The 22,670-nt window shown below is 40.2% G+C and overlaps 1 protein-coding gene across 4 annotated transcripts in view; it reads left to right on the forward strand.

The window, feature by feature from the left end:
* Positions 1–22,670, forward strand: part of LOC124157542 (chloride channel protein 2) — a 226,277-nt gene that overhangs the window by 94,395 nt on the left and 109,212 nt on the right. Inside the window, exon 1 of one of the 4 annotated variants that reach the window (XM_046532363.1) lies at positions 14,022–15,632. The exons of the other annotated variants lie outside the window; for them this stretch is intronic. Coding sequence (XP_046388319.1) covers positions 15,612–15,632 — 21 coding nt within the window. The 5' untranslated portion in view covers positions 14,022–15,611. Of the gene's footprint in view, positions 1–14,021; positions 15,633–22,670 lie in introns of those variants that run through there. 4 annotated transcript variants of the gene reach the window in all.

The following is a 22,670-nucleotide window of genomic DNA, read 5'->3' on the forward strand; positions in this document are numbered from 1 at the left end:
ACGTTTTTGGTTCGAGTTGCACGTTAAGCTTTGATATTCTAGTTTTGGTAAGCAGCTGGCCAATTCTAACTATAATATTAATTTTTTCTTCTGTTTTTACATTGTATTCACTCATTATTCGAATTACGGCTCAGTGTACCTATAGAGAAAGACAGGTAAATAGCCATATGTTTTTGCAATATATCGACAAAACCGCAATGTGCCGTACTGAAGAGTCTTGAATTTTTTCTGATACTATTAGCGTATCGTTAATTTATTAAAATAATTTAATGTAATCTGGAGATGCTGTATGACGAAAGATAATAATTTGTGATGCCCTGGGTCAACCACCTAGTACACATGGAAATCGAGTTATACTGTTTAATGGCACAGAAAGGGTGAATTGTGAAAAACGTCCTGGTGGATAAAAGTTAGTTCGATGAACCAAAGGCCCATGATTCCATTCAGTGTTCTGGTGGATTAATTTTTCTCCTTTGTTTCCAGCGTATTCTTGCTATTTAGGCATTCATATCGCTATTTTGTTGATGCGTATCTCCAGGCTTTGGTTTGGTGTTTCAACATTTTTGGCTACGTTGGCATTATGAATTCTTCTTGATAATATTTACGAGATACGAATGAGGTGTTTAGTTGACGGCTCATGTTGATTGACAAGTGTTATGGAAACCCAATTCCGGCTGACAGGCATTTACGCAAGTTTTTAGCTCCCATTTTAGCATTTGGTTTCGTTTATTTGTTATTTTTCTCCTTATTCTAATGCTTTGGAGCGTAATATTGCTCGCATAATACTCGCGGTAGGCATCAATGAATACCACGAATATTTAAACCTGGTATCTGATCTTTCAATTCAGACATATTTAGATTTTATAGGTAGCTATGGTTTTCGACAGCCTTCCGTCATCTCTCAATACTTGATGGATGAGTTTGTTTTCTATTTTGTTCTCAAAGTTTTTTCCACGAAATTTTCTTATTCGGCCTTTCTGTTACAGCAGTTTCTGCTTTGGCCTTTGTCTCACAGTTTCTGGGGCTGATTTGGAAGTAGTTGTACCTTGAATATGCATCGTACATAAGCAAAAAGATTATAATTAAAGCACTTCTCCCAATTTATCATATCCAGAATGACTTCGAAGCATTTATTGGATAACCTTATCTAAATTTCCTCCTTTTCTAAGTTTTTTATTATCTGCACATACCTTTTTTTTAAATAACGCCCGACCTCCCAACTTCCGGTCCAATTCTTTTAAATTTCAAGCTAAAACTGGGAGAAATGCAAAGACTACAGCCGCAAGTAGTATTCATTCAATAATGGTAATGGTGTTGACACAAGTATAGTTTTTCCCGATGTATTCGGGTAATCTTATGTTCTGTTATTCTTAACGCCACGTCGAGCTGTGAAATGAAAAATTCTATATATCATATTATCTCGAACATTAATTTCAATCAATAGCCCTAATTATTGCTTATGTCCCCGCGAAATTTAGACTGCTCTCCAGTCCGCATCGCGTCACGAGTTAGGACTTAGTAAAAACCATTTTAATACGCGCGGGGTGGGGGTGGGGGGTGACAGCAAATTTAGTTGCTGACTTGCAATCCGAATTCCACGGGGATTCAAACTGTAATTTTGGCGTTACCGAAATTGTTATTCGTGTAAATGTAATATTTAAAATGCATAGCTTTCCAGTATTTTTACTCGCGAGTACGAATGCTTTGATGTGAATATTATTACTAAATGTATCGGTCTGCACCCATCACCGCGTCGCGGATGTTTTTGAAAACCGATCACAATTCGCCCTAATTGTAAGTGGCAACGTGAACCTGGCTTCTACGGAATGGACTGCGGCCTCTGATATGTAGTCGCCTTGGTTTGCTCTATCAGAAACCATTCGTTGAAGCCTTCTCTTTGTTTTCGGACCACTGGGAACGAGTGGTCCCCGCTGTTCAAATAGCCCCTTCGCCCCATCTTTGTCTCTCTCCCTCCTGCAGTCCGATGCGTTGTTCATCAGTCGTCGGAAGCATCCCCCTGGAATGACAGGGATCTCACGTTTGAATCAACGTCTTGAGCCTTGAGTACGCGTGTCGGGTCGTGTGTCGCTCAAAGTATTCTTATTGAACCGTGACCTATCCGCTCAGTCTATGTTATGCTCCCAAAGCTCCATTCAAGTTATCTCGCTGAATCGGATTGTTAAACATCAATGAAATCTCTCGTGGATGGCTGGCGCCGCGGCCAAATTCTTGAGTATGGCGGTGAAGTATTTTGGTTTTATCAGCGCCAACACTCTTCTTATTTTGATTGTGCATCATTTGTGTCCCTAGTTTTAGGAATGCGATTTAACAACTACTCCCCATCCGATGCGAAATCTGGAGGTTGCGCCGTTAGAGACACTCCCTGTCAAATAAAATTACCGACACGGGTGGCGGCAGCTTTTACTTATTCTTATGACCTCGTTAATCAAAAATTGATTTTTACCTTTTGCGTGCGGAGGTATAGCGTAGTGGGTAGAGCGCTTGGATACTAGTCGAAGGATCCCAGCGTCGGGGTCCCTGAATGCCAAAATAAAATCTCAAAATTGGAGCCTGAAACTTTATTGTCCCTGATTGTATGAAATCAACACACCTATGACTTAGTCCAGGATGAACTCTGCTCTCTCCTATGTTAATCAGCGTTCGCATTGAATCACCGTGTGAGTGAGGTAAGAGGTAAAAAAATTGTATTATTATCGAATGTAGGTTCCACACACTGAAATGTATAAAATGGACTGCTGATACCACCACCCCAAGCGAAGCCAACAAATTTCGCCTCTGGCCATCTTGAAAAGGAACTTCAGAGTTTCCATCCATTTGAATAAGTGAGAATTGGCACAGCTTTTTATTTTCTCCCCAGCTCATGTATTTCGGATGACGTTGCGACTTGGAAGATGCATTGCTAAGATGTCAGACGACAGTTGTTTCACCTCAAACGTCACTCATTCTTTCATTCGATTTTTTAAACGCATTTTCACGTTTAAAGTCAAGGGGACTACGTAGAGAAAGAGCGATTCCATCCGATTGGAGGTTGATTTCTATTACCTCTCCGGTCGCTCTATAAACGGTTTTAAAAAATGTCCGCAGCGCGGCGACGAGTGGAGAGCGATCCACTTTCTTTTCCAGCGATTCGCTGTACACTATGATTCCTCCTCTGCACAAGCGCTCAACAATCTCCCACCGAATCAAATCCGCTCATCAAGGAGCCCAACAATACGAATCCGCTCAGCTTGCAATAGCCGGAGCACAAACGCTCACCTCCAATTCTCCAAACTTCGGAGGTGAGTGTTTATGCTCTGGCCACTGCTAGTTGAGTGGATTCTTATTGTTGGGCTCCTAGATAGTCGTAGTTAAATTTTATTTCCCCCAGTGTAAAAATGCCTTAAATTTCCTGGGCAATGAAGATAAATAAATATTTCTCCGCGAAATACGGATCCCTTTGCCCGTCAGCGACACGATAGTGTCTTATGAAATCCAATATAAGTGCTCGGTGGGTGAGAACGCATCTAGAGGCCAACTTGAGATTCCTCTATTGCAATACTTGTGTTTGAAATATACGGTGGTCGGCCGTCTTTGTAGGGTCAGAACCGCTTCAGCGTGATATCAACGGCTCCCGTGAGCGATGTATTGTGACGATTGCGACCATCACTCCATCGTCTTGCGTTCAGTGGCTGGTGCTCGCGAACGAGGCGATGTCGGTTGATTGTTTCCGCAATTTCAGTGATTTGTGCTGAACAAAACTTGTTTGATGAAAACAATCGTAAAAGAACTGGCGGAACGGAAGAAGGGCAAGGGACGGCCCCGAATGAGTTTCATAGGACAGGTTATGAAGGATGTAAATGAGAAGAAATATGTCACCATGAAAAGGCTAGCGAATAAGAGAAAGGGATAGAGAGCTGCGTCAAACCAATCTTAGGATTGTTGACTTATGATGATGGTGATGAAAACCCAATTAGGATTGATAGTTAAAATGTGCCATTTAAGTCAGAAGATCATTTTTATTGATCTTGTGAGAAAACGCCGATGACTGCGCCTCTTGTGGAACGGAAGCAAGTGAATGAATTTTCGTTGACGTACTTAAGTCCTTAGCATGAAGTGGTTAGAAAATGGAAAGCAGATTTAGCGTATGCAAAGCATCTGTGTCTGCGGTTCAAGGGATGTTTACTCCAGTTTTTTAAGTCCAGTGGTGACGTTTTAGTAACGACGGCAATTTTATTCATGCATTAATGCTGGAAAATAAAGGAAAGATGAGGTACATAAATAAGCCTGATTTTTCCTTTTAATTTCATTTAATTACTTACTTTCGATCCTTCCCAAATATCATCCTGGTATTTTGTTCTGACTGCTGTTCCTCCTTCCTGCCTGCCTTTGTTTCTGCAAAGCATCAAGGTAGAACATAATGGTCCTCAGCTAATTTTGTGAGGGATTAATAAGTGTTTGTCTCCCAGTATATGTATCGTTATCATTATAATATGTTCGGTGAAGGAGGAGAGCGAAAACTTAGGTAATTTGCTCCCTGTGCGAAGGGCATGGAAAGGAATGGTTGAGAGAAACCCGGCGTCGGAATTAGCCTGCTCTTGACGAAAGGCACCTAGGGGACCAAAGTTTAACGTCGCATAGGACAGGCGCTGTAATTGAAGTTTCCTCCTCAAAGCACTGAATCAGGAATTGGGTAGTCTCTGAAAAATATCTGCCACCGCCAGGATTTGAGCCCGGACCGACTGGGTGGGACGACAACTCTCTAGCTATCACACCAACCCGATCCCATTGTATCATTGTCAACAATTCTACTTGATCGTGGATTTTATATCAGTGACTGTTGCACACTTTCTAAGTATCGCGACGTGAAATGAAGGTCACGTTTTCTCAGCCCTTAAAATTGAGCTTACTAACACAATTTCAATTTTATGTGGACAAGTATGGGTAGATTTTGATAATTTTTATCTATTTTAATTTTTAAGCTCTCTATCGAAGTTTGTGTGGTGGTCTCATTGCTATCGTGAGTTTCACATTACAATGCGAATCTTGTTAAGTTTTAATCTACTTTCCCCTTGTTTTTCGTGTATAATCTATCATTATAAAATGGGATGCAGAAAACATTTTCCGTAATGGCGATGTTTGTTAATTTTTATATACATATGCAATTCATATTCCAGATGTGAGTGTTGGAAGAACCCAGAATTCTGTATGTTAGCTTATTGAAAATTTGATGTTAATCATTAAGCGATGCGTGTATTTGCACTTTAATGCTATACTCAATCCGCATTGACATTTTTATCTGATCCTGCAATTTTGGTCGTCTATCTATGTGAAGTGGTTAATGATTTGCTTACTAGAAGCCTGATATTTCCCTCATTCTTTGGGCGAGCGAGTATTTCCGCCAGATGTGAGGCCTGTTTATCGTCAGTGGCAGATTGTTGCCAAGCTAATTGATTGCGATGTAATTTTCGGCGGGCATGTGCTATTGATTGCTGCCAAATTGCTGTCGCATGGTGATTCCTCTTGTCTTTGTGGACCCAGGACTTGGGTTCGCGCGGCAGGGTGGTGGTATTACAGCGTTCGCCTTTGAGCCGGGAAAAAGTCGATTGCTTGGGTTGAACAGACTCCGAATTTTCGTAATTCTCTTGGATTCGTTTTAGAAACTGCTGCCTGGCCAAAGGCTACAGGGAGAGTTCGTTAAGGGGTACGGGAGAGCATGGAAATATATTTATTTTTAGGACGACTCAAGTTAGTTTCTGTGAATTAGCAGTGTAATTAAAGAACTCTGAATAAAAATACGAAAAACTTGGCAACAATATTTTGCTCGAAGACAGATGTTCGTAGTTCAAAATACGTTGAGAATGTTTTGTCTTAGTTACTCGACTGACTAATATATTACCCCATTCCATAGCTTTAATTTCGGGGCTCTGTGCAATGTTTGAAAGTGAATTCTCTTCTTTGCAATAAATTTTGGCAACGTCTTTTTTCAAGGTGGATTGCACCTTCCGTGCAGGATTTTCATGCTCATTAACGTACCGCGTAATTAAGTCGTGTGAACGCGATAGATTATTATCGATCGTATTTTAATTAATTAAAATTTAAGTCTACTCGAACCAAGTGTTTCATATCAATATTTTTCTCTAATCAGTGCTCAAAATATTGGGCAATCAGTATTACGCGAATGAAAAAATTCAGTCAGACTGGCCATGCTGGAATATGACTATGAATCAAAATATTTCCAAACTTGCGATGTTAATTCGTATGTATTCCTTCTCCCGGGATTTATTTTCTCGTGCCTCATCTGATTTCTCAGAGTGCTCCTTGGCTGTGGTTTGTTGTAGTGATTTGGACACCTGTTCTTTTCCCTACTTACTATTCCAGAATTGAACCTAAATCAGTGTTCCCACTCAACCGTGAAAACCTTAAAACCGTGAATAAGCCGTGAATCTCGGCTACCGTGAAAAACCTGGAAATAGCCGTGAAATTCGTCATGAAACCTTAAAAACCTCTCAAACTTGATTTTAGATCTACGATTGACGGATCAAAGTAAAAATAGGTCAGTCACTCGCAGATGCTGTCCAAGCAATTATCTGCGCACGTATATTCGAAGCGCAAATATTGGTCTGTGTGTCATGACGACACACAGACCTTAAGGTTGTGATCGATCGACCTTTACCAAAGTGATCATTAACCCCGGCGAGAAATCAGACACTTCTACACTTCCCTGTCACCCTCATTTTTCTCACTCACAACCTTTAGCCGGCCCTAAATTTTGCTAACGACAGGCGTCGTCATAAGAGCATTTTCATTGCTGCGTTTTGCATTCCCGGCGTTTATCGCGTTTGCTATATTTTTAGTTAACGTGTGGCCATTGATTTTTATGAGAGCAATATTTCTTCCTAAAATGGCTTATCAAACGGACCGTGAATTTGACGCAATTTAAACCGTGAAAACCTGGAAAAAACCGTGAATTTTATAATTTAGTTGGAGTGGGAACCCTGTAAATACTCACCCACAAGGGAGACTCCAATGTGGAGATATTTGAATGTGAAAAAAGCTCTTATAAGATAATGAATAGTAAAACTTTGTAATTCTACATGAATTTATTAATGGACGACCTCGGTTTCTACGTGGCACGTCATCATCACCTCGTCGAAACTAGTTCGTCCATTAATAAATTTATGTGGAATTACAAAGTTATAATTTCGTTATGTTAAGTCGATTCCATGAAGTCACGTCCGAGACGACGAATTATAGCTCGTTTAACACCAAAGTAATTGATCTTCCAAGACGCAATCTCATCCGAATTATATTAGCTGAGAAAAAAATACAAATTAGAATGATTTCCCGTGTTTTTAAATGGACCGCAATTCTAGAGGTCGTCAAGATGGCCAGATGCGCAATTTCTTGGCTATTTTTGAGAGGGAGTACAAGTATTTCACTGTTTACGGTTCAGCGATGATGCTTCAATACCGTGAATGAAATCACACCCCGCCCACTTAGTGATGGAGGTGAGACCCCATTCCTTGCGCGGATCAAATACTCGAGGAGAGAGGACTCATTCCGAGGATTCATAACTCTTTTGCAGCCAATAAACACCCATCCACTCCCCCTCTCATGTATATTCACACACGAGCCGTTATAACAGTGCATGGGGGGAGGGGTGGATCCGTGGCCAATTATGCAATGAGAATTGAGTTATGAAGGGGGCGCGAGTTTTGGACTTGAGGGTGTGTTGGGGGGTGGATGGGCAGCGCTGGATTTCCCGTCATAACCGCGGGCGCTAGCCGCGGTGAGTGATTCAGCTGATATGGAGGGTGTAGAAGGGGGGAGTGAGGGGTGAAGCGGGGGAAGAAGGCTCTCCTCCTCGCGCCGAGTTCATTGCGATGACGATTGTGACGTTCGGAATCATCGCAGCCTTGTTTTTCATTCTTCGCTAACCTGTTGATCCGAGTTGATGTATTGCGGATGTCGAGGTGAAAGTCTGATCTATTGAATTCTCGCGATGGTGACTGTTGGGTTATTGGAGCATTTTTAGGGAAAAATAACTCATTTTAATAAAAAAATTAGACTCTCTTCTCATTGAATTAAAAGTTACTTGCAACTTTCCACAATTCGTTTAATGCATACGACGCGTTTCAGCTCACAGAGACATCATATGGTACAAGATGATGACTCAGAGAGCCGATTTTTTATATTTTTATTATAATTTTAATTATGAATGCTATAACAGATTTCCTTGAAAAAGCAACCAGCATCGGTCGGGAAACGTTGGGGCCACCCGAAAATTGACGCGGCGACAAAAGCCAAAAGTTTTTATCTTACGGGACGACTAACCGCGAAAGTTTTAACGAAGAATTACTAGAGGACTTGGCTTATCAATAGTTTGCATGTGTACTTACAGATATTTTTCTCGAAGCGGGCGATTGATTCATTTTCATCGCTCCGTGATAATTTTTGGTATCATTATGGCTCTGTAGAGAGCGAATACATCCTCCTTAGTGCCTCGGATATTTGTTTTCTCTCTTTTGGGTTGAATTTCTTCTTGACCTACAAATATCTTTTCAGCCTTTCGCTATATCCCTTCTTTTTCCTCATATCTTTTGCTGCATTGGTTTGACATGCTGAATAATGATTTCAGCGAATTGTGGTTTTCTGTGTATTTAGGAGGAAAAAACTACATGTCGGCACTCTTTAATATCGAATTCGTCTTCTTTTACCTTTTCGGACGAATCCGGCTCGGCTCACCTTCCCTCCTCCCCAAAACTATGCCCATGATTGTATCATTTAACGAAACAATCGCTTTTGGTGAAAACGTTTTTCTTGGGACTAAAGAAGCTGCTGTTAAAACTTTGTCAAACCAATGCATCGTCGAGTAATCTACTTCCTACGTTGCAAAACTATTGTTCTATGTGGTGACTACTTAGTCTTGAGTTGTCCTGTATTAAGCGTGTTTAAATTCTTCAATGTAAAGTAGGCCTTGATGTCATAACTTTGTTCGGAATAGGCTCATGTAATTTTCTAGGAATAGTATTCAAAATAGTCTAGTTTCTTACTTAGAATTTTGGAAACTATCCAGAAAACTGAAAAAAGTTACTCATTCCCGTTTGTGTTCAATTTAATTCCCCAATAAAAGTTTATAATTTCACCATGACGATGTTGAAATTAATCTGAAATGAACGATGCAATTTTTAGTACGCATAACTTTCCACTAATCCTTCCTTTTTGAATAAAATATTTTTTATCTCTGTTTTTCACATTAATTTTACGTCCTCGGTGGCTTAAAAATAAAATTTACCTTCGAATATCTTGAAATACCTCCATAGTTGTCAATTCTTCTAAGAACACGAGTGCTAAAATTAGCAATAGCGATAGCGAACTGCAGACACGTTAATCCCTCGTACTGGGTTTGGCTATCTGATTAACATCTGACTAACATAATGGTGGCAAAATTTGATTATAATTGTGTCATTTCCAGCGATAAAGCTCACGAAATGCACTTTTGATGCCCAGTTATTTGGATAAAATATGGTATATTTATATTTGCATATCACGCCATTGCCAGCCCCTTTGACCTCTGATAACACGCGACATCAGTAGTTTTGTAGTTAAGGGAAGGCATCCCTCTTGTTTACTCGCATTCATCGATCGCTTTGCTTTGGTTTAAAAACCTTCCGTTATCTTCTTGAATTTTTCATTTTCATTTCATCTTGAAATGTGCATATTGTATAATCTTTACAACATTTTCCTTATCTCAAATTTGAAAACATATCCCTGGTACAAGAAATCAAATGTACTTTCCATGTACGTTATATATTGACAAAATGGTTTCGACACTTATGCGAAGGTCATATATCTTGAATCCATGGTCGATGATATTAAATTAGCGGCTTGAATTGTAGAAAGTATATTTTATTTTCCTAATTAGTGTTTCCACAAAGTTAAGCCTCAATTGTTATACAGTTAATCTTATTTTTAACTTTATAAAGATATTTTATATAACGTAAATATATGATAGTTGGGATGATTAGATATTGCTTTCCTTTCCCTTGAAATGATATTCTTGGGAGCATTATTAAATAAAAACGGCTGAGACAGATCTAGAATAACAGTACAACATTGTCAAATCAAGCATTTTAATCCCTCATGAATATAAAAAACAAAAATACAAATTCAATGTATGTAATTCATCACATTTGTCTTTTGTGCAGATTCTGTCTTTGTTAAGAGGCGCAGATATCATCCCGTCTTGGTAGCATCAAGTCTACTTGCAACACAAGCCCCGACCAATTTGCCAGTTCCTTCTTCCACTTCCCGCCCCGGCAGATTAGATTCTTAGAGTTGACGCCGCCGAGATAGACGGTTTGTGGACGGCAGGCAAATTGCGTGGGACGGAGGAGCTATAGTTGGACGCGCGGGGTGGGGGCATTCATTTGCGAGGAGTTGGGACACCTCCGGCCCTATTCTTGCCCATCCCCTTGCGTAACAGTACATACAACAAAGTTTTGAAGCCAGCCCGTGCAGCTCCATCGGTACGTGTGACGTTTCACCTTCAGCGAAACAATCGCGGGGAGACGGTGCGTACGTCGGCATTCTTAAACCCTCCTCCTCCCTCCGCAGCGGCCGATTCCTCGTTCCATTCCTCTTGGATAAATATTTATCCCCTCCCGTGGATACTTGGACCTCGAAGAGTCCTTATTTAAAATCCCATCAGTGAGGCGTTCGGATTACATCGTCCTCGTTGTTACACTTCTTGCTGCTACGGGATGCTGTTTATTTCGTCTTATTAAGGCGAAGTTGGTTTACACAAACACGGTTTTTATCTTCTTCCTCCTGGACTTAAGTGGTTTCTGAGAATGTTAACGGCATTCTCCTCGAATCTGTCTAGCCAGCTGAGAGGGTGTGTTTTCATTTAGCATTGATATTTGTCTCGAGAGTTAAGTCAGGTTCAGTCAGGTGTAGCCATCGCGTACATTCACGGTAATTGTGTTGGGGTAAACTCGTTTCAATGATGCTTTAGACGTGACATTTATCTTTATTAGCTGTAATTAGCCATAAATTTTATTGTTGGAATTTTTTCCAGCTTCATTTTTCCTACCTATGTTATTTTCGATGTCTTTTTGTGAGTAACATGTATTTAAAAAAAATATTATTGAGCCGTAAGCATAAAAAAATCGAATCATCAAGCCCTTCGAATGTAATAGAAATATTAATAATTCAAAAATGTTACAGTATTATTTCGGTTCATGTTCCACAATAAGTGTAATTGTATCTACATCCATTGTAAATAAACAGGATGGTTTTTCCTCTTCTTTAATTTTCTTGCAGCTTATTTTATAAATCGTTGGGACACAAAATATTCATTTAGGACAAAGATTAAAAATAGCGGCTGTAACTCATTACCCGCGAGGTAAACGTGGATTGAATAAAATTTATAATATGATTATTTGCAATTATATCGGCGCTCCATTGTATCATGTCTAACTCATGGTTTTCTTATATTTTTTAGGTGAAAGTTGGTTTTTTGACTAATCTAGTACGCTAATGCATCATTCTGCAATTCATCTAATTTGCTCAAAAGAATTAATCTTTTCGGTGATTGCGAATTATCTTTGGTGGTTTAATAATACTAGGTGTACATTCTAATGCTTTATGCCAGGTCTATGAGAGATGCATTCGTAGATTTTTTCGTCGATCATTTCAATGAAATACTTTTCTTTAACGCTTGACTATATATCCGTATGGAAGACCTTCCTCGTAGTAGCTACCAAGTTCCCATGCTTTGGAATTTTTCTCTTTAAACTGAATTCATAAGAATTTTTGATTTTTTACTGCAAGAAGCTTGCAGTGAAAATACTTTGGAACCGAAATATCTCTGTACCTGATGATTACTGCGAACCAGTTGAAACACGTGTTGTAGAATTTTGAAATTAAAATAAGTAGACGGAACGATATCTTTTCATTTTCCTGATCTACGATATCTCTCCCAAAACAGTTTTGAAAAAAAAGTAGTCTTTTATTTATTTAAATTGTTATCAGTAAACTACTATAATAATTGTAAAGTCATTATGTAATCTTTACTATCCGTTCAAGTTCCACGGGTACCATTCGCTAGTTCCCTAATGAAGGGCTTGTACTTGGTTTAAATACGGCATGTCCTCTGAAGAGAACGCTCCATTTGAAGGTGTTACATTATTATAGGTTTCTACAAAAGTATTCTCTAGGATTTGAGGGGAGTAACTTTCCCCCTCTTCCGTGGATCCGCAGTTGGTAGGAGTCCCGGGTGGATTCTTTAATCGACTGGATCTTCACGCCTCGAGATCACTTAATTCTTCTCTCTTACGTTTGTTTATTTTCTTGGCGTTTATTGCCGACGAGACTTTTATTCGCCTCAAATCTTTGGGCTAAGTCCCTTCGCCAATGCTTTCTTTCTTTCCGTTCCACTTTTATTGAACCGAGCCAAATGTACCGCTGCTCCGGGGAAAGAAAAAGCGAAGAAAAATGAGTGGGGAGAAAAAAATTCGGCAAGGGTGGCGCGTGGATGTGATTACACGTGAAGGCATGCGAGTTTTAGTGGCACTCGTTAACATTATTTAAACTTCAAATGTCCAATGTTGGTGATACCCACGGAGTTAGAAAATATAAACCACCTATGTGAGGAATAAATTATGTATATTCAGATTAGAGAACATATAAATGAAAATGCAAAGCAATTATTAATATTTGCATTTGATAAATTAGTAATTTTAATTAGGGTTTAATTTATCGTAGTTTATTAAATCTGTATCTCCTGTTCCATAAATATTAGACTTTTTGAAATTCGAATTCACGTAAAAAATTTCATTTTATTAGCCATCATTACGAAAATCACGAGCACATTTATATGGAAATAATTCTAACAGTAACATTGATTGAGACTCACAGAAACAAGGTCATATCACTGAAAAAATCACGTCATGTTCCGTCTGTTTCTGTGTCAGAGATGACCATCGTCCCTTCCTAGAATCGATAAATAATGTCATGGTCGCCAAAATAGTTTAATGATTTCCTGATACCCTCCCAAAAGTAGCTTTCTTGCCTGAAGTTTTTGCGATGAGTCAACAGTGTTACAGGTGAACGTATCCGTATGTATTTTTCCATGGTGCTAGACATGGAAACTGGTTGGACGAGGAGAAGAAGATTTTAGTTAAGATTCGAAAACGACAGACGACTTGGATGGATGGAGTGCTGAGCGGGGAGGGAATTGAAAAATCGTGCAAGAGGGACGAATACTTGTTAGGTGGGAGAGGAGGAAGGAGAGAATAGGAAACATAGACAGAAGTTAAAGGGATGGAGCGTACTGTAATTTGAAGGGATAGTAAGTGTGAGATAAAATATGGAATACCTAAAAGAAGACGTGGATATTTATTTAAAAAAACCTATTCTCTTGTATGGGTCAGAATGGACACTAACGAAGAAAAAAAGGCAGAAAAAGTTGATAACGTACGAAAGCTAAATACGAAGAAGAATTTATGAACAATAAGTCCAATATGGTAGTGGAGATGGCCGGAGTGATTCACAAATGCTCCGAGCAAACCTACCTTAACCGGCAGAATGCTTTAATAATAGTAATCTTCCCCTCAGAATTTTTGTGTATTCCGTCAGCCAGACCTTACCCCTCTGCGAATATATACTGTGTATAAGTGGGAGTAGGGTGGAGGGGTCCTGGTCCGGGTGGAGGAGTATTTTGGCGGAGGTCGCAGAGTGAGGGGAGGGACGAGGGGTGTGGAGGGGGGGATATTTTCGCTCGAGAGTGAAGGTGATGGCTCGGTGGAGGGGTGGGGATGGGTGGGTAAGAGAAAAGAAAACTGGGGAGGGGGTTCAGGGGTATGCGTGGACCCAGGCGCCTTCAACCACCGCAGCCGGGACCCCCACCGCCCACGCTTGTAGTATATCCGCCACCCTTTCCGCTCGCCCCTTCCTCTTGAACCCCCCTTCCTCCCCGTACCCCTCCTTCCATTCCCCGTCTGAAAGAGAATAGGAGGATGGTCAGTGCGGTTCCGCGATGTTTCCGATCTCCTGGTATCATCATCGCTGCCACTCGTTAGGTCTGGGTTAGCTTGCTCCCCATAGTTTTTTTCCGAAGCTGGTTCCTCCTAGCTGCCCATCTCATAGTTAAGGAGTGTGTCTGATTTTTTGGCTGTGATCTAGCATCAAACTGCTATCGTCTGCTCTGTCAGTGCAATTATTATCCCAATGATTACGATTACATTGGTTCTTGCCAGTTGGAAAGTTGGTAGAGTTGGTGTGGAAGATTGCTGGAATACATTAATACATCACCAGTATTGACGTATTCTAATAGAAAAATGCTAACGGGATCTCAGCTATAGCTCCTCATTCCAAGTATGGAGTACCTTGCAGTGCACTCATCATGGCAACTATGAGTGAAATAACCTTTGGAATATTTTCTCCCACCGCCGTGATCAGAATCCCGAGCATCTCCGTGGGAATTTAGTATCGCGGCTTCCAACCGAGTCAGTCGAGCTCCTTCATCACGGTGTATCTCGAGTTCGTCGGCACTTTCGGACGCAGTGATAGCCCCGAAGTCTGGCATGGTTTCCTCGTGGACATTCCCTTCCCTCGTGACCGGGTGTCTTTACCTGTGAGGAGGAGAGCGGCATGACGTCAAAGGAGACAAGTGCACCTCACGCCCCGTCCCATCGTCGCACCGCCAGCCTCCGATCTACTTAGCCACTCCGTTACCTTTTGTTACGCACGGCCTGTTTGGGGAAATCCCCACCCCGCACAAACCACGTGGCGCGACGCCCTGTCGTCGCCTTTGATCTCCACCCCCTCCTCCCTGTCCTTCGCGTCCCCGGTTCGATTCCCGCCCGCGTGACGACGCTTTTTGGTCCACCGTCTCCCCCCCTCCACTTCACGGGCCATGTCCTGTGAATTCATCGGGATCGGGCGAGGTGCGCGGGGACATTTAGGATGTCATTTCCCCGCAAGATCTCCACGACGTGTCGTCGACGTTACGCTGCGGCGGTTTGGAGAACGTTGCGGCTCCAATCACACCTCTTGCCAGTGTTGCAGAAGGTGTTGGGCCCCAGGGTACCGCCCTGTCGCACTCATTCTGAATTGTGACGTTGGAGGGATCGATCACCAAATTAAAATTATATAGCGATCGTGAACTTAAATATTCCCAGTCTTTGGGGAGGGGGGGGGGGGATAAACTCATTTTCACATCCTTTGTTCGCGTTGCCCAAGGTGGTGTAGCCGATAATGTTGCCCTGTAGTACTCCCTGAGGGTGGTGGAAGTGTTAACCAAATGAAAATTACATAGAGGTTGGAAACTTCAATATTTTTTAAAGACCTTTGGGAAATAAACTAGTTTGTAATCCTCCTGCTCATCATGATCTTCAGCGCATGATCAACTGGGGATGATTAGGGGTTGAACAGCATTGTTGGTTTTCGCCGATCTATTCCAAATTGTTCAGCAAAGGAGACAGTGTGTCTACGGATGTGACGATAGCCACTCCCGTGGCGCCTAGAAGGTTGTGACCCGGATAAAAAAAGGGATTTTTCTCTGTTTCTGATCCCTGGCCGTGGTGGAGGAGCAGGGAGACGCGGAGATGGAGTACCACGAGCGCACGGTATGACGGCATTACACGAGAGAGCCACGTGTTTTCTCTTTCCCTCCCAAGTCCTGTGCTCTCTAGATAGTCCCTAAATAGTGTGTGGCACGATGAAGTGCGGTCATTACTCAGTAGTAGCACTCTCCAAGACTCACAACGCATGCTTTTGCACTTGATGCTCATTGGATTTGAAACGAGCTAGTGTCGGGCTTCACTTGAAATTAGAGGCAACTTCCACCGTGGAAATATTTTAGACAGCCGGCTTCATTTTTTACCGGTCACCTGAGGTCATGTAACTTTACGAAGCATTACAAAGTGATTAATTTTTAACTTAATAATAATACATTTGTGTAGCGGTGGAAGTTGGTATTTTTTTCAAGTGCAGTCATGGGTGACTCCCACATGAAATCGCCTGAAGTCTTGCATTAGTGTATAACTGGTGATTACACAAGAACTGAATGATATTTATTTTTCCTTTTACTCTTGCCGAATTTCCAGCAATAGTGAAAGCAAAAACTCCCCACCCCAAACTTGTACTGACTTTTTTGGGCTAAAAAGCGAAAAAAATTATATTCGTCATAATTTAACGTATTTAATATTATGCTACCCCTTGTTTCCGCAATTTTTCCGCAAAAGTGGATAAATTTATTTTCTATGTGTTGTGGAGCACATTTTGGAAAGTTAGATTCAATTATTTCCAGTCTGTTTTTCCTGAGTTTATTTGAAGCTGGTTTCACAATACTCGGAAAACATTGCGATAACGGTTATACAGCATCCCGCTTGTATGTAATGATGCAAATAGTTTCATAATTTCAATTAATGTGTTACAATAATATTTCACTCTTCGGTACATATAGTCTTGATTCCATTTTCTTTATTCTTATGGCTTTCCTTTTTTATTTTCATGATTATGTTTGAATATTTTTGTTCTTCTGATTTTGTATCGCTCTCGTATACTCAGGGGAAGGGCTGAAAGTGATGAATTCTTTGTTCGGCAAACTGATATTTTGATAACTTTATTCTGTATTGCTTGATGAATTTAATGGTGTTTATCCATATGAGCAAGTTATTTTTAAGCCTTTGATGCTCGGATTTTTCTTGAAAATATTTTTTCGATGAAATTGTTTTGGTTATTATTTCTGAATATTTTTGTCTTTTAGGAATATCGAGTGCTTTCTATAAGAGTATTGTGTGTAAACTAATTATTAAACCATTTTCTAGCTGAGGTCATGTGAGCAATGTATGTTCGTGTGCCTATCAACCTGAGAAACCTTTTTGGAAGTCTAAATTTACTTTCAGTGCTTTATTTTACACTAACGACTACAATTTGGAATTTTTATTTATTATAAATGACACAATAGCTCAGAAATTAGGAAAAAAATACATAGTATCATTCGGGAAGCTGTCATTAATCGTGGGGTTTATGAAATCATAAAAATAATCACCGTAATGGCAAGTAGTACGTGTTGTGTTACAGAGCTAATAAGATAACCATTTCTCATTTTCCAATTAGGAAAATTAAAGTATACCCAAAAAGTGCGTATTAGCGGTAGGCCATGGGCACCTTGCAGCTTTCCAAGTATCTGAGATATTCCGTCCTTTCCGTGAAAAGAGAAGCTGCATCTATAGCGAAGGTGGTTTCGTCCTTCCCAAGGCCAGTCTTGTTGCCTAACTTTTAGCCTGTACTTTTTTCAAGTGCTTGTAGTACCACTTACTCATATGCTCTAAGTAAGATGAAGGAGAATAAGGGATAGGGTAAACACATCTAACCACTCACGATCCAAACCGACCTCGGATATTTACGACCAAAGATGTTCACTAGCCACCATTGACACAAAGAACCATCCCTGGGTTTCTGGTCTAAAAATACGTCTTTATTTTCCGCATCAAAATCCCATTTCCCCGTGCAGTCACAATACTGAATTCTTGCGCCTATTTCCGTTTTATTCCAGTTTTGCCGTATTTCGTCGCACTCTCCTCGCGTCATTGGGCGTCCGGCAATAAAAAACGTGATAGAGTAAAAAAAGTCCATTCTCTTGTTGTCGAATCGATCGAATGACTGCGGTCAATGGACTACTTTTTGATGTGTGCTTGGGATGTTCCTGATAATGACCTGAGGTATTTTAGTAGGAAGGAGCAGCCAGAACTTTCCAGTATAGGTTTTAGTTTTACTTTTATGTTCTAAAAGTACTTTAATGTAATCATTCGCATTTCTGTCATATTTCTTCGTTTCTTTAAGGGAGAGTTTATCCATTTAGCCTTGAGAAGTGATAGAACTTTGGTCGTTTTACTTGATAATGCTTGTTTAAATTTCATGATAAATAGTATTGAGGAAGTTTTGCTCAGGTTTATTCTATGGTTAGGAAAATGCGTCGCCGTAAATTTGCTATAAAAAAAGATTTCCAAGGAATGTAATAGGGGAACTGAATGTCTGTACACTCAATTCGATGCTCCAATAAGGTACCTGGCGCACGATTAGGCATTTAGATCAGTATTGAAGTTGGAAAGTTAGTCTAATTGTCTTTATTTCATACAGTTTATGATACATATGGCGTAATATAGATATGTTCCCCGAATTAGTCCTGTTAAAATGATCCGAATACCTGCAGTCCTATTGATGCATAAAGTTGATGATATTTGCCTTAAAATATATCTCTTCAAATTTGTTGTTACTTTCATAATTTTTGAATCATGTTTTAAATTTGCATAAAAGTTACTACATACTTTCAAAACGTAAGATATAAAGTACCGTGAATAGAGTGATTGGGTGCATTTGCATGCGTGCAGTTGCCACTGATAGATGCTTTTAACGCTGCATTTTCATATTATGCTGTGATAGAAATTAAAATGATCATAGCTTTTCATAGGCTAACTAAATCTACAGACCCGGAAGATAAAGTTAAAATTTTATCGGGTTACCTTAGGTGGCTAACTTTCGTATGAATAGGTCGGAGGCGAAGTCCTAGGTAAAAAAGGGGCATTATAATGTCGAATAAAAATAAAAATGAGAAACGTCGTGTTCGGATGAGAGCTTGAGAAATCGATTTGAAATCTAAAAATCAATCAATAATCTCTGTTAACTATTGGAAATTGGGGAACGACACTTATTTGCTTTTAAAATTTTAGAGGTTACATATTGTTGTACGAAGGGAGGCCAATTCCTCGTCCTCGTTCATGTTATTGCTAAGCTATGTATGCTATGGATGATATGTTTGATATTCAGGAAGTAAATTTTGAAGATTTCTAAATATTTCTGAGCCTGAGGTAACATGAAAGCATGACATGAAGTACTTTTCGACTTACACTTTATGATTTTTCCGTTTTAAGTAGAACGGTAGGTAGTGGACGTCTCAACGTTTCGGAACATTATTTCCTGCTGTGATGATTGACCCACACAGCATGACGCTTGATACGGGAGACTCCTTTTCCTTGTGTTCCTGAAGAATTGCTCGCAGAGTGATTATATTTTAGCGGGAGGCCAATTCTGCTCAACATCCTCGTTGGTAGCTGTGCAAGGGAGTTTCTTCATTGCGCGAATCTCGCCTAGAATTGAAACTGACAAGAGCAAGTCGATAGCTTGTATAAACTCTAGTACATCACATGCTGATGATGAATTGGTTTTAATTAAATTTTTAATCATAGAAGGCAAATTAATTTTAAGCAATGATCAATCATTTCAAAAATCCTAATCATTGGAAATCTCAATGCCGACAAACAATACGATTAAAAATACGATATTTAAAATTGAGCAAAGATTCTGTTCCTTAATCCCCAGGTTAAAAAAAATGGAATTAATACAGCGACAGTAAAATTTATCGCTAGCCAGAGTATTGATGATTTAAAATTATGAACTGGTTACGTCCGAAACCGAAATCCTGTTTACTTATAAACGTCGTTTAGTCTACTTCCAAACGAAGGTAGCCCGTGTAATGATCGAAGAAATTTTGATCAAAATTATTTTGCATTTTTCTACGGTTTAAATATTTTGTACAATTTGTAACTATTTTTTTCCTTTTTTCACGATTGAAATCCTCAAATACCTCTATCACGTATTCATCCCATTCATTACACGGGGGACTTGCGGCATTGATGTCCATGTTGCGAAACACTGTATTGTCTTACGGTTGATTATGTTTTTTTCATTTTTACTTATCGGCGTCCTTGTCGTGTCTTGTCCAGTTCGTAAAGATTTTTGCTGTGAGGAAAAATTGTAGGCGTAAAAAGATAATTGTCACGTATTTAACGGGTTTATGAAAAAGATTTCTTTGCGTAATGTTATCGGTTATAATTCTAATGGATATTTTGGAAAATTTTTTGAACCAGCGTTCTCCAGGATATGATATACCTATAGTATAAATTGAGGAAATACTAGGGGATATGAAGTCATCTGCTGTGAAAGTATGGTGATTGCGTGAGGAATACAAATGATGTAGAGCTTAGCATGCAGCTTGCTTGTCTTTTCCTGGTTAGGGATTCGTTTTGAAAAGGATATACGCTAGGTAAGCTGCCATTAATTGGCTTTGAGCGCGTAAGATTTGCGCAAGTGTCGTTGGAAACTGGCACTTAGCTTCCTTCTCTCCGAAGTGGGTGGCACTAACATCCTGGTGTCGCGTTTACCCTAAACAATAGACTTTTCTCTGCATGATTCCGTTCTCGTTCTATCTCCTTTCTGTGGGCGTAATTTATATTCAAACGCCTGCTTCCGGTGCACCTTCGTCGCTTTGATTGGAAATTAATTACCTTAGAGTGCGGTCGATTTGTGCAAGTATCAGTGGGAGCACGCACCTAGCTATCTTAACTCTCACGTAAAAGGTGTTAATAACCACATTTTACGTTTTCTCCTAAAAGAAAGTAAGATAGACTTATTAAGAAAGTATTTAGGCACCTTTGGAGAAAAAAATTACTGGCGAAATCCCTACGGACAGAGGGATGGGGACAGAGGGAACTCTGAAATTATTGAGGGAAATAAAATATATTTGCAAAATTATTAATAATTTTTTTTCTTGTGGTGGTGAAACTACCTTCAGCCAATGCTAGAAGCCGTAGATCGTTCGCAGTAGCCGGAAATCGTTATAATCGTGGCGCCGAACAGGGGCGTAGCTAGGACTAGGCTAGGAGGGTTTCACGCGCAAAACACTGGTGTGTCTGAGGGTATGGAATACCCGCCAGGGTTGCGGGGGCCCTCCCCTAGAAAAAATTCAGATAAATGGTCCAAATTGGTAATTTTTAAGGGCTTCTGAGGGATATTTTAATAATATTTACCCTCTTCTATAAGTAATATTAATCTAATTAAGTGAAATGGATTAAACTTAAAAATTTCTCTGAGCTCTGGAGGGGGGAGTATATACCCTTAACCCCCCCTCGCTGCGCCACTGGCGCCGAATAGTATGCCTGACCCCTCAGTTCGGGAACGAAGAAAGGAAAGCCGCGCATCGCAACAATTGAAAGGCATCCGAAGACACGGTGCGGAAATGTTTACCGAGTTCCGAAGACGGAGTGAGTATCCCAGTCAGTGGCGATCCCTCCGTCACAGCGCGTGACCCACCTCCCGTGGGGATGCTGCTGGAAGGCGGCCAAAGGTGGTCGAAAAGGCAGCGGCGGTGTGGGAAGAAGTGTTGAGTTGTGGGGAGGAGGGAAAGGGAACCAATGAGGAAGGAAGTGCAGGAGTCTTCGAATCCTAACCTAGCAGCTGGTGGAGTCTATAAATGAAGGCTAGTGGGGGAAAGCGTTGGAGTAAGTGCCGTGGCATCGCTCACTCATCAATGCTTCAACACTAAGGCTGGTTTCCATTTGTGACGGTGGTGTTGTTCTTTTTTTAATCCCGCGATTCTTAAATATTCAGTAACTAAGTATTTATTGTTAAAGATTTTCAGTGTGGTTGGATGCTCAGCTATAGTTATTTATGCTTCAAGTTGAATCGAAAATCTATAACATTCTGCTGATAGGGGAAAAGGCCAAATGGGAGTTAGTTTTTTTTTTACTGAAGAAAATGTCTGCCCAGTGGTTAACTCTAGCCGTCACTCGCAAATGAAAGAATGTCTGAATTAACTCCGCAGAGAAGGATTATTAATTTGCAGTATCCTTGAATCCAACTTGCATGCTCAAATTTTCACCGATATTTGAAAGATTTTTACTGGGGTTTGAATTGAATTGAACATTCGTGAATAGGAGAATAAGCTAAATTAAAAAATTAGTGGGATGTGGAGTAAAATTAGGTGTTTGATATGAGGCCAATCTTACTTAGATTCTCTTCTCGGTTTTCGTTACTTGATGTTTACTGAAATCATGCTGTGGTACCACGTATATATGTGGCTTTATTTTGCGGGGGTTCGTTGCTGCTATACGTGACAATTCCCTCGTGTGTTGCTCCACTTAGTCGCCTTGGCGGAATGCGGGGGAGTATTTGGCGCCCGTCTACGTTGGAACACTCCATCGCAAACATATGGTCGTCGCGCGTTAGGAAAATATTTATTGGTTGCCATCCGTTGTCTTTGACGTTGGAAGCATGAAAATGATGAAAAAGCGAAGAGTAAGAAAAAATGACAGCGTGGAAGAGGGAAACAGTTCTTAGTCTCTGATTTTTCCTCCAGCTCCTGTTCGCTCCTGCTCTTTTTCCCTTTAAAGCCACATTCTCAAGCACTTAATTTGGCGAAAGGAGGGAGTTTAACATTTGAGGAGAGCGTCTGCTGATTCGCAGCAACCTAATTTATTATTATTTATTTGACTCAGAATAGCAATTATTTATAGTGCTATAAATATTCGTATGAACTTGCTATCGTATTTCAAAGTCGATGCACGGTGTGAGTTGCGATTTTCGGATAATTCAATTTTTGGTCTCAGCAATTGAAAGCCAAGTTACGCCAAGATAAGCTGTTGTGAATAAGGCTTTACGCTTGAACCGTGTAACGCTTTAAGAGATAATCTCTGAGTGTCCATATTGATAACTGCGTTCGTAATATTTCGTTTTGAATAAAAGGGAAGGTGAATTCAAGTTTGGCATTAATAATGTCTCAACAATGAGATACATATTTAGCCGTAAGATATTTATTATTGTCT

Source organism: Ischnura elegans, chromosome 4 (genome assembly GCF_921293095.1).
Source record: "Ischnura elegans chromosome 4, ioIscEleg1.1, whole genome shotgun sequence".
NCBI lineage: Eukaryota > Metazoa > Arthropoda > Insecta > Odonata > Coenagrionidae > Ischnura > Ischnura elegans.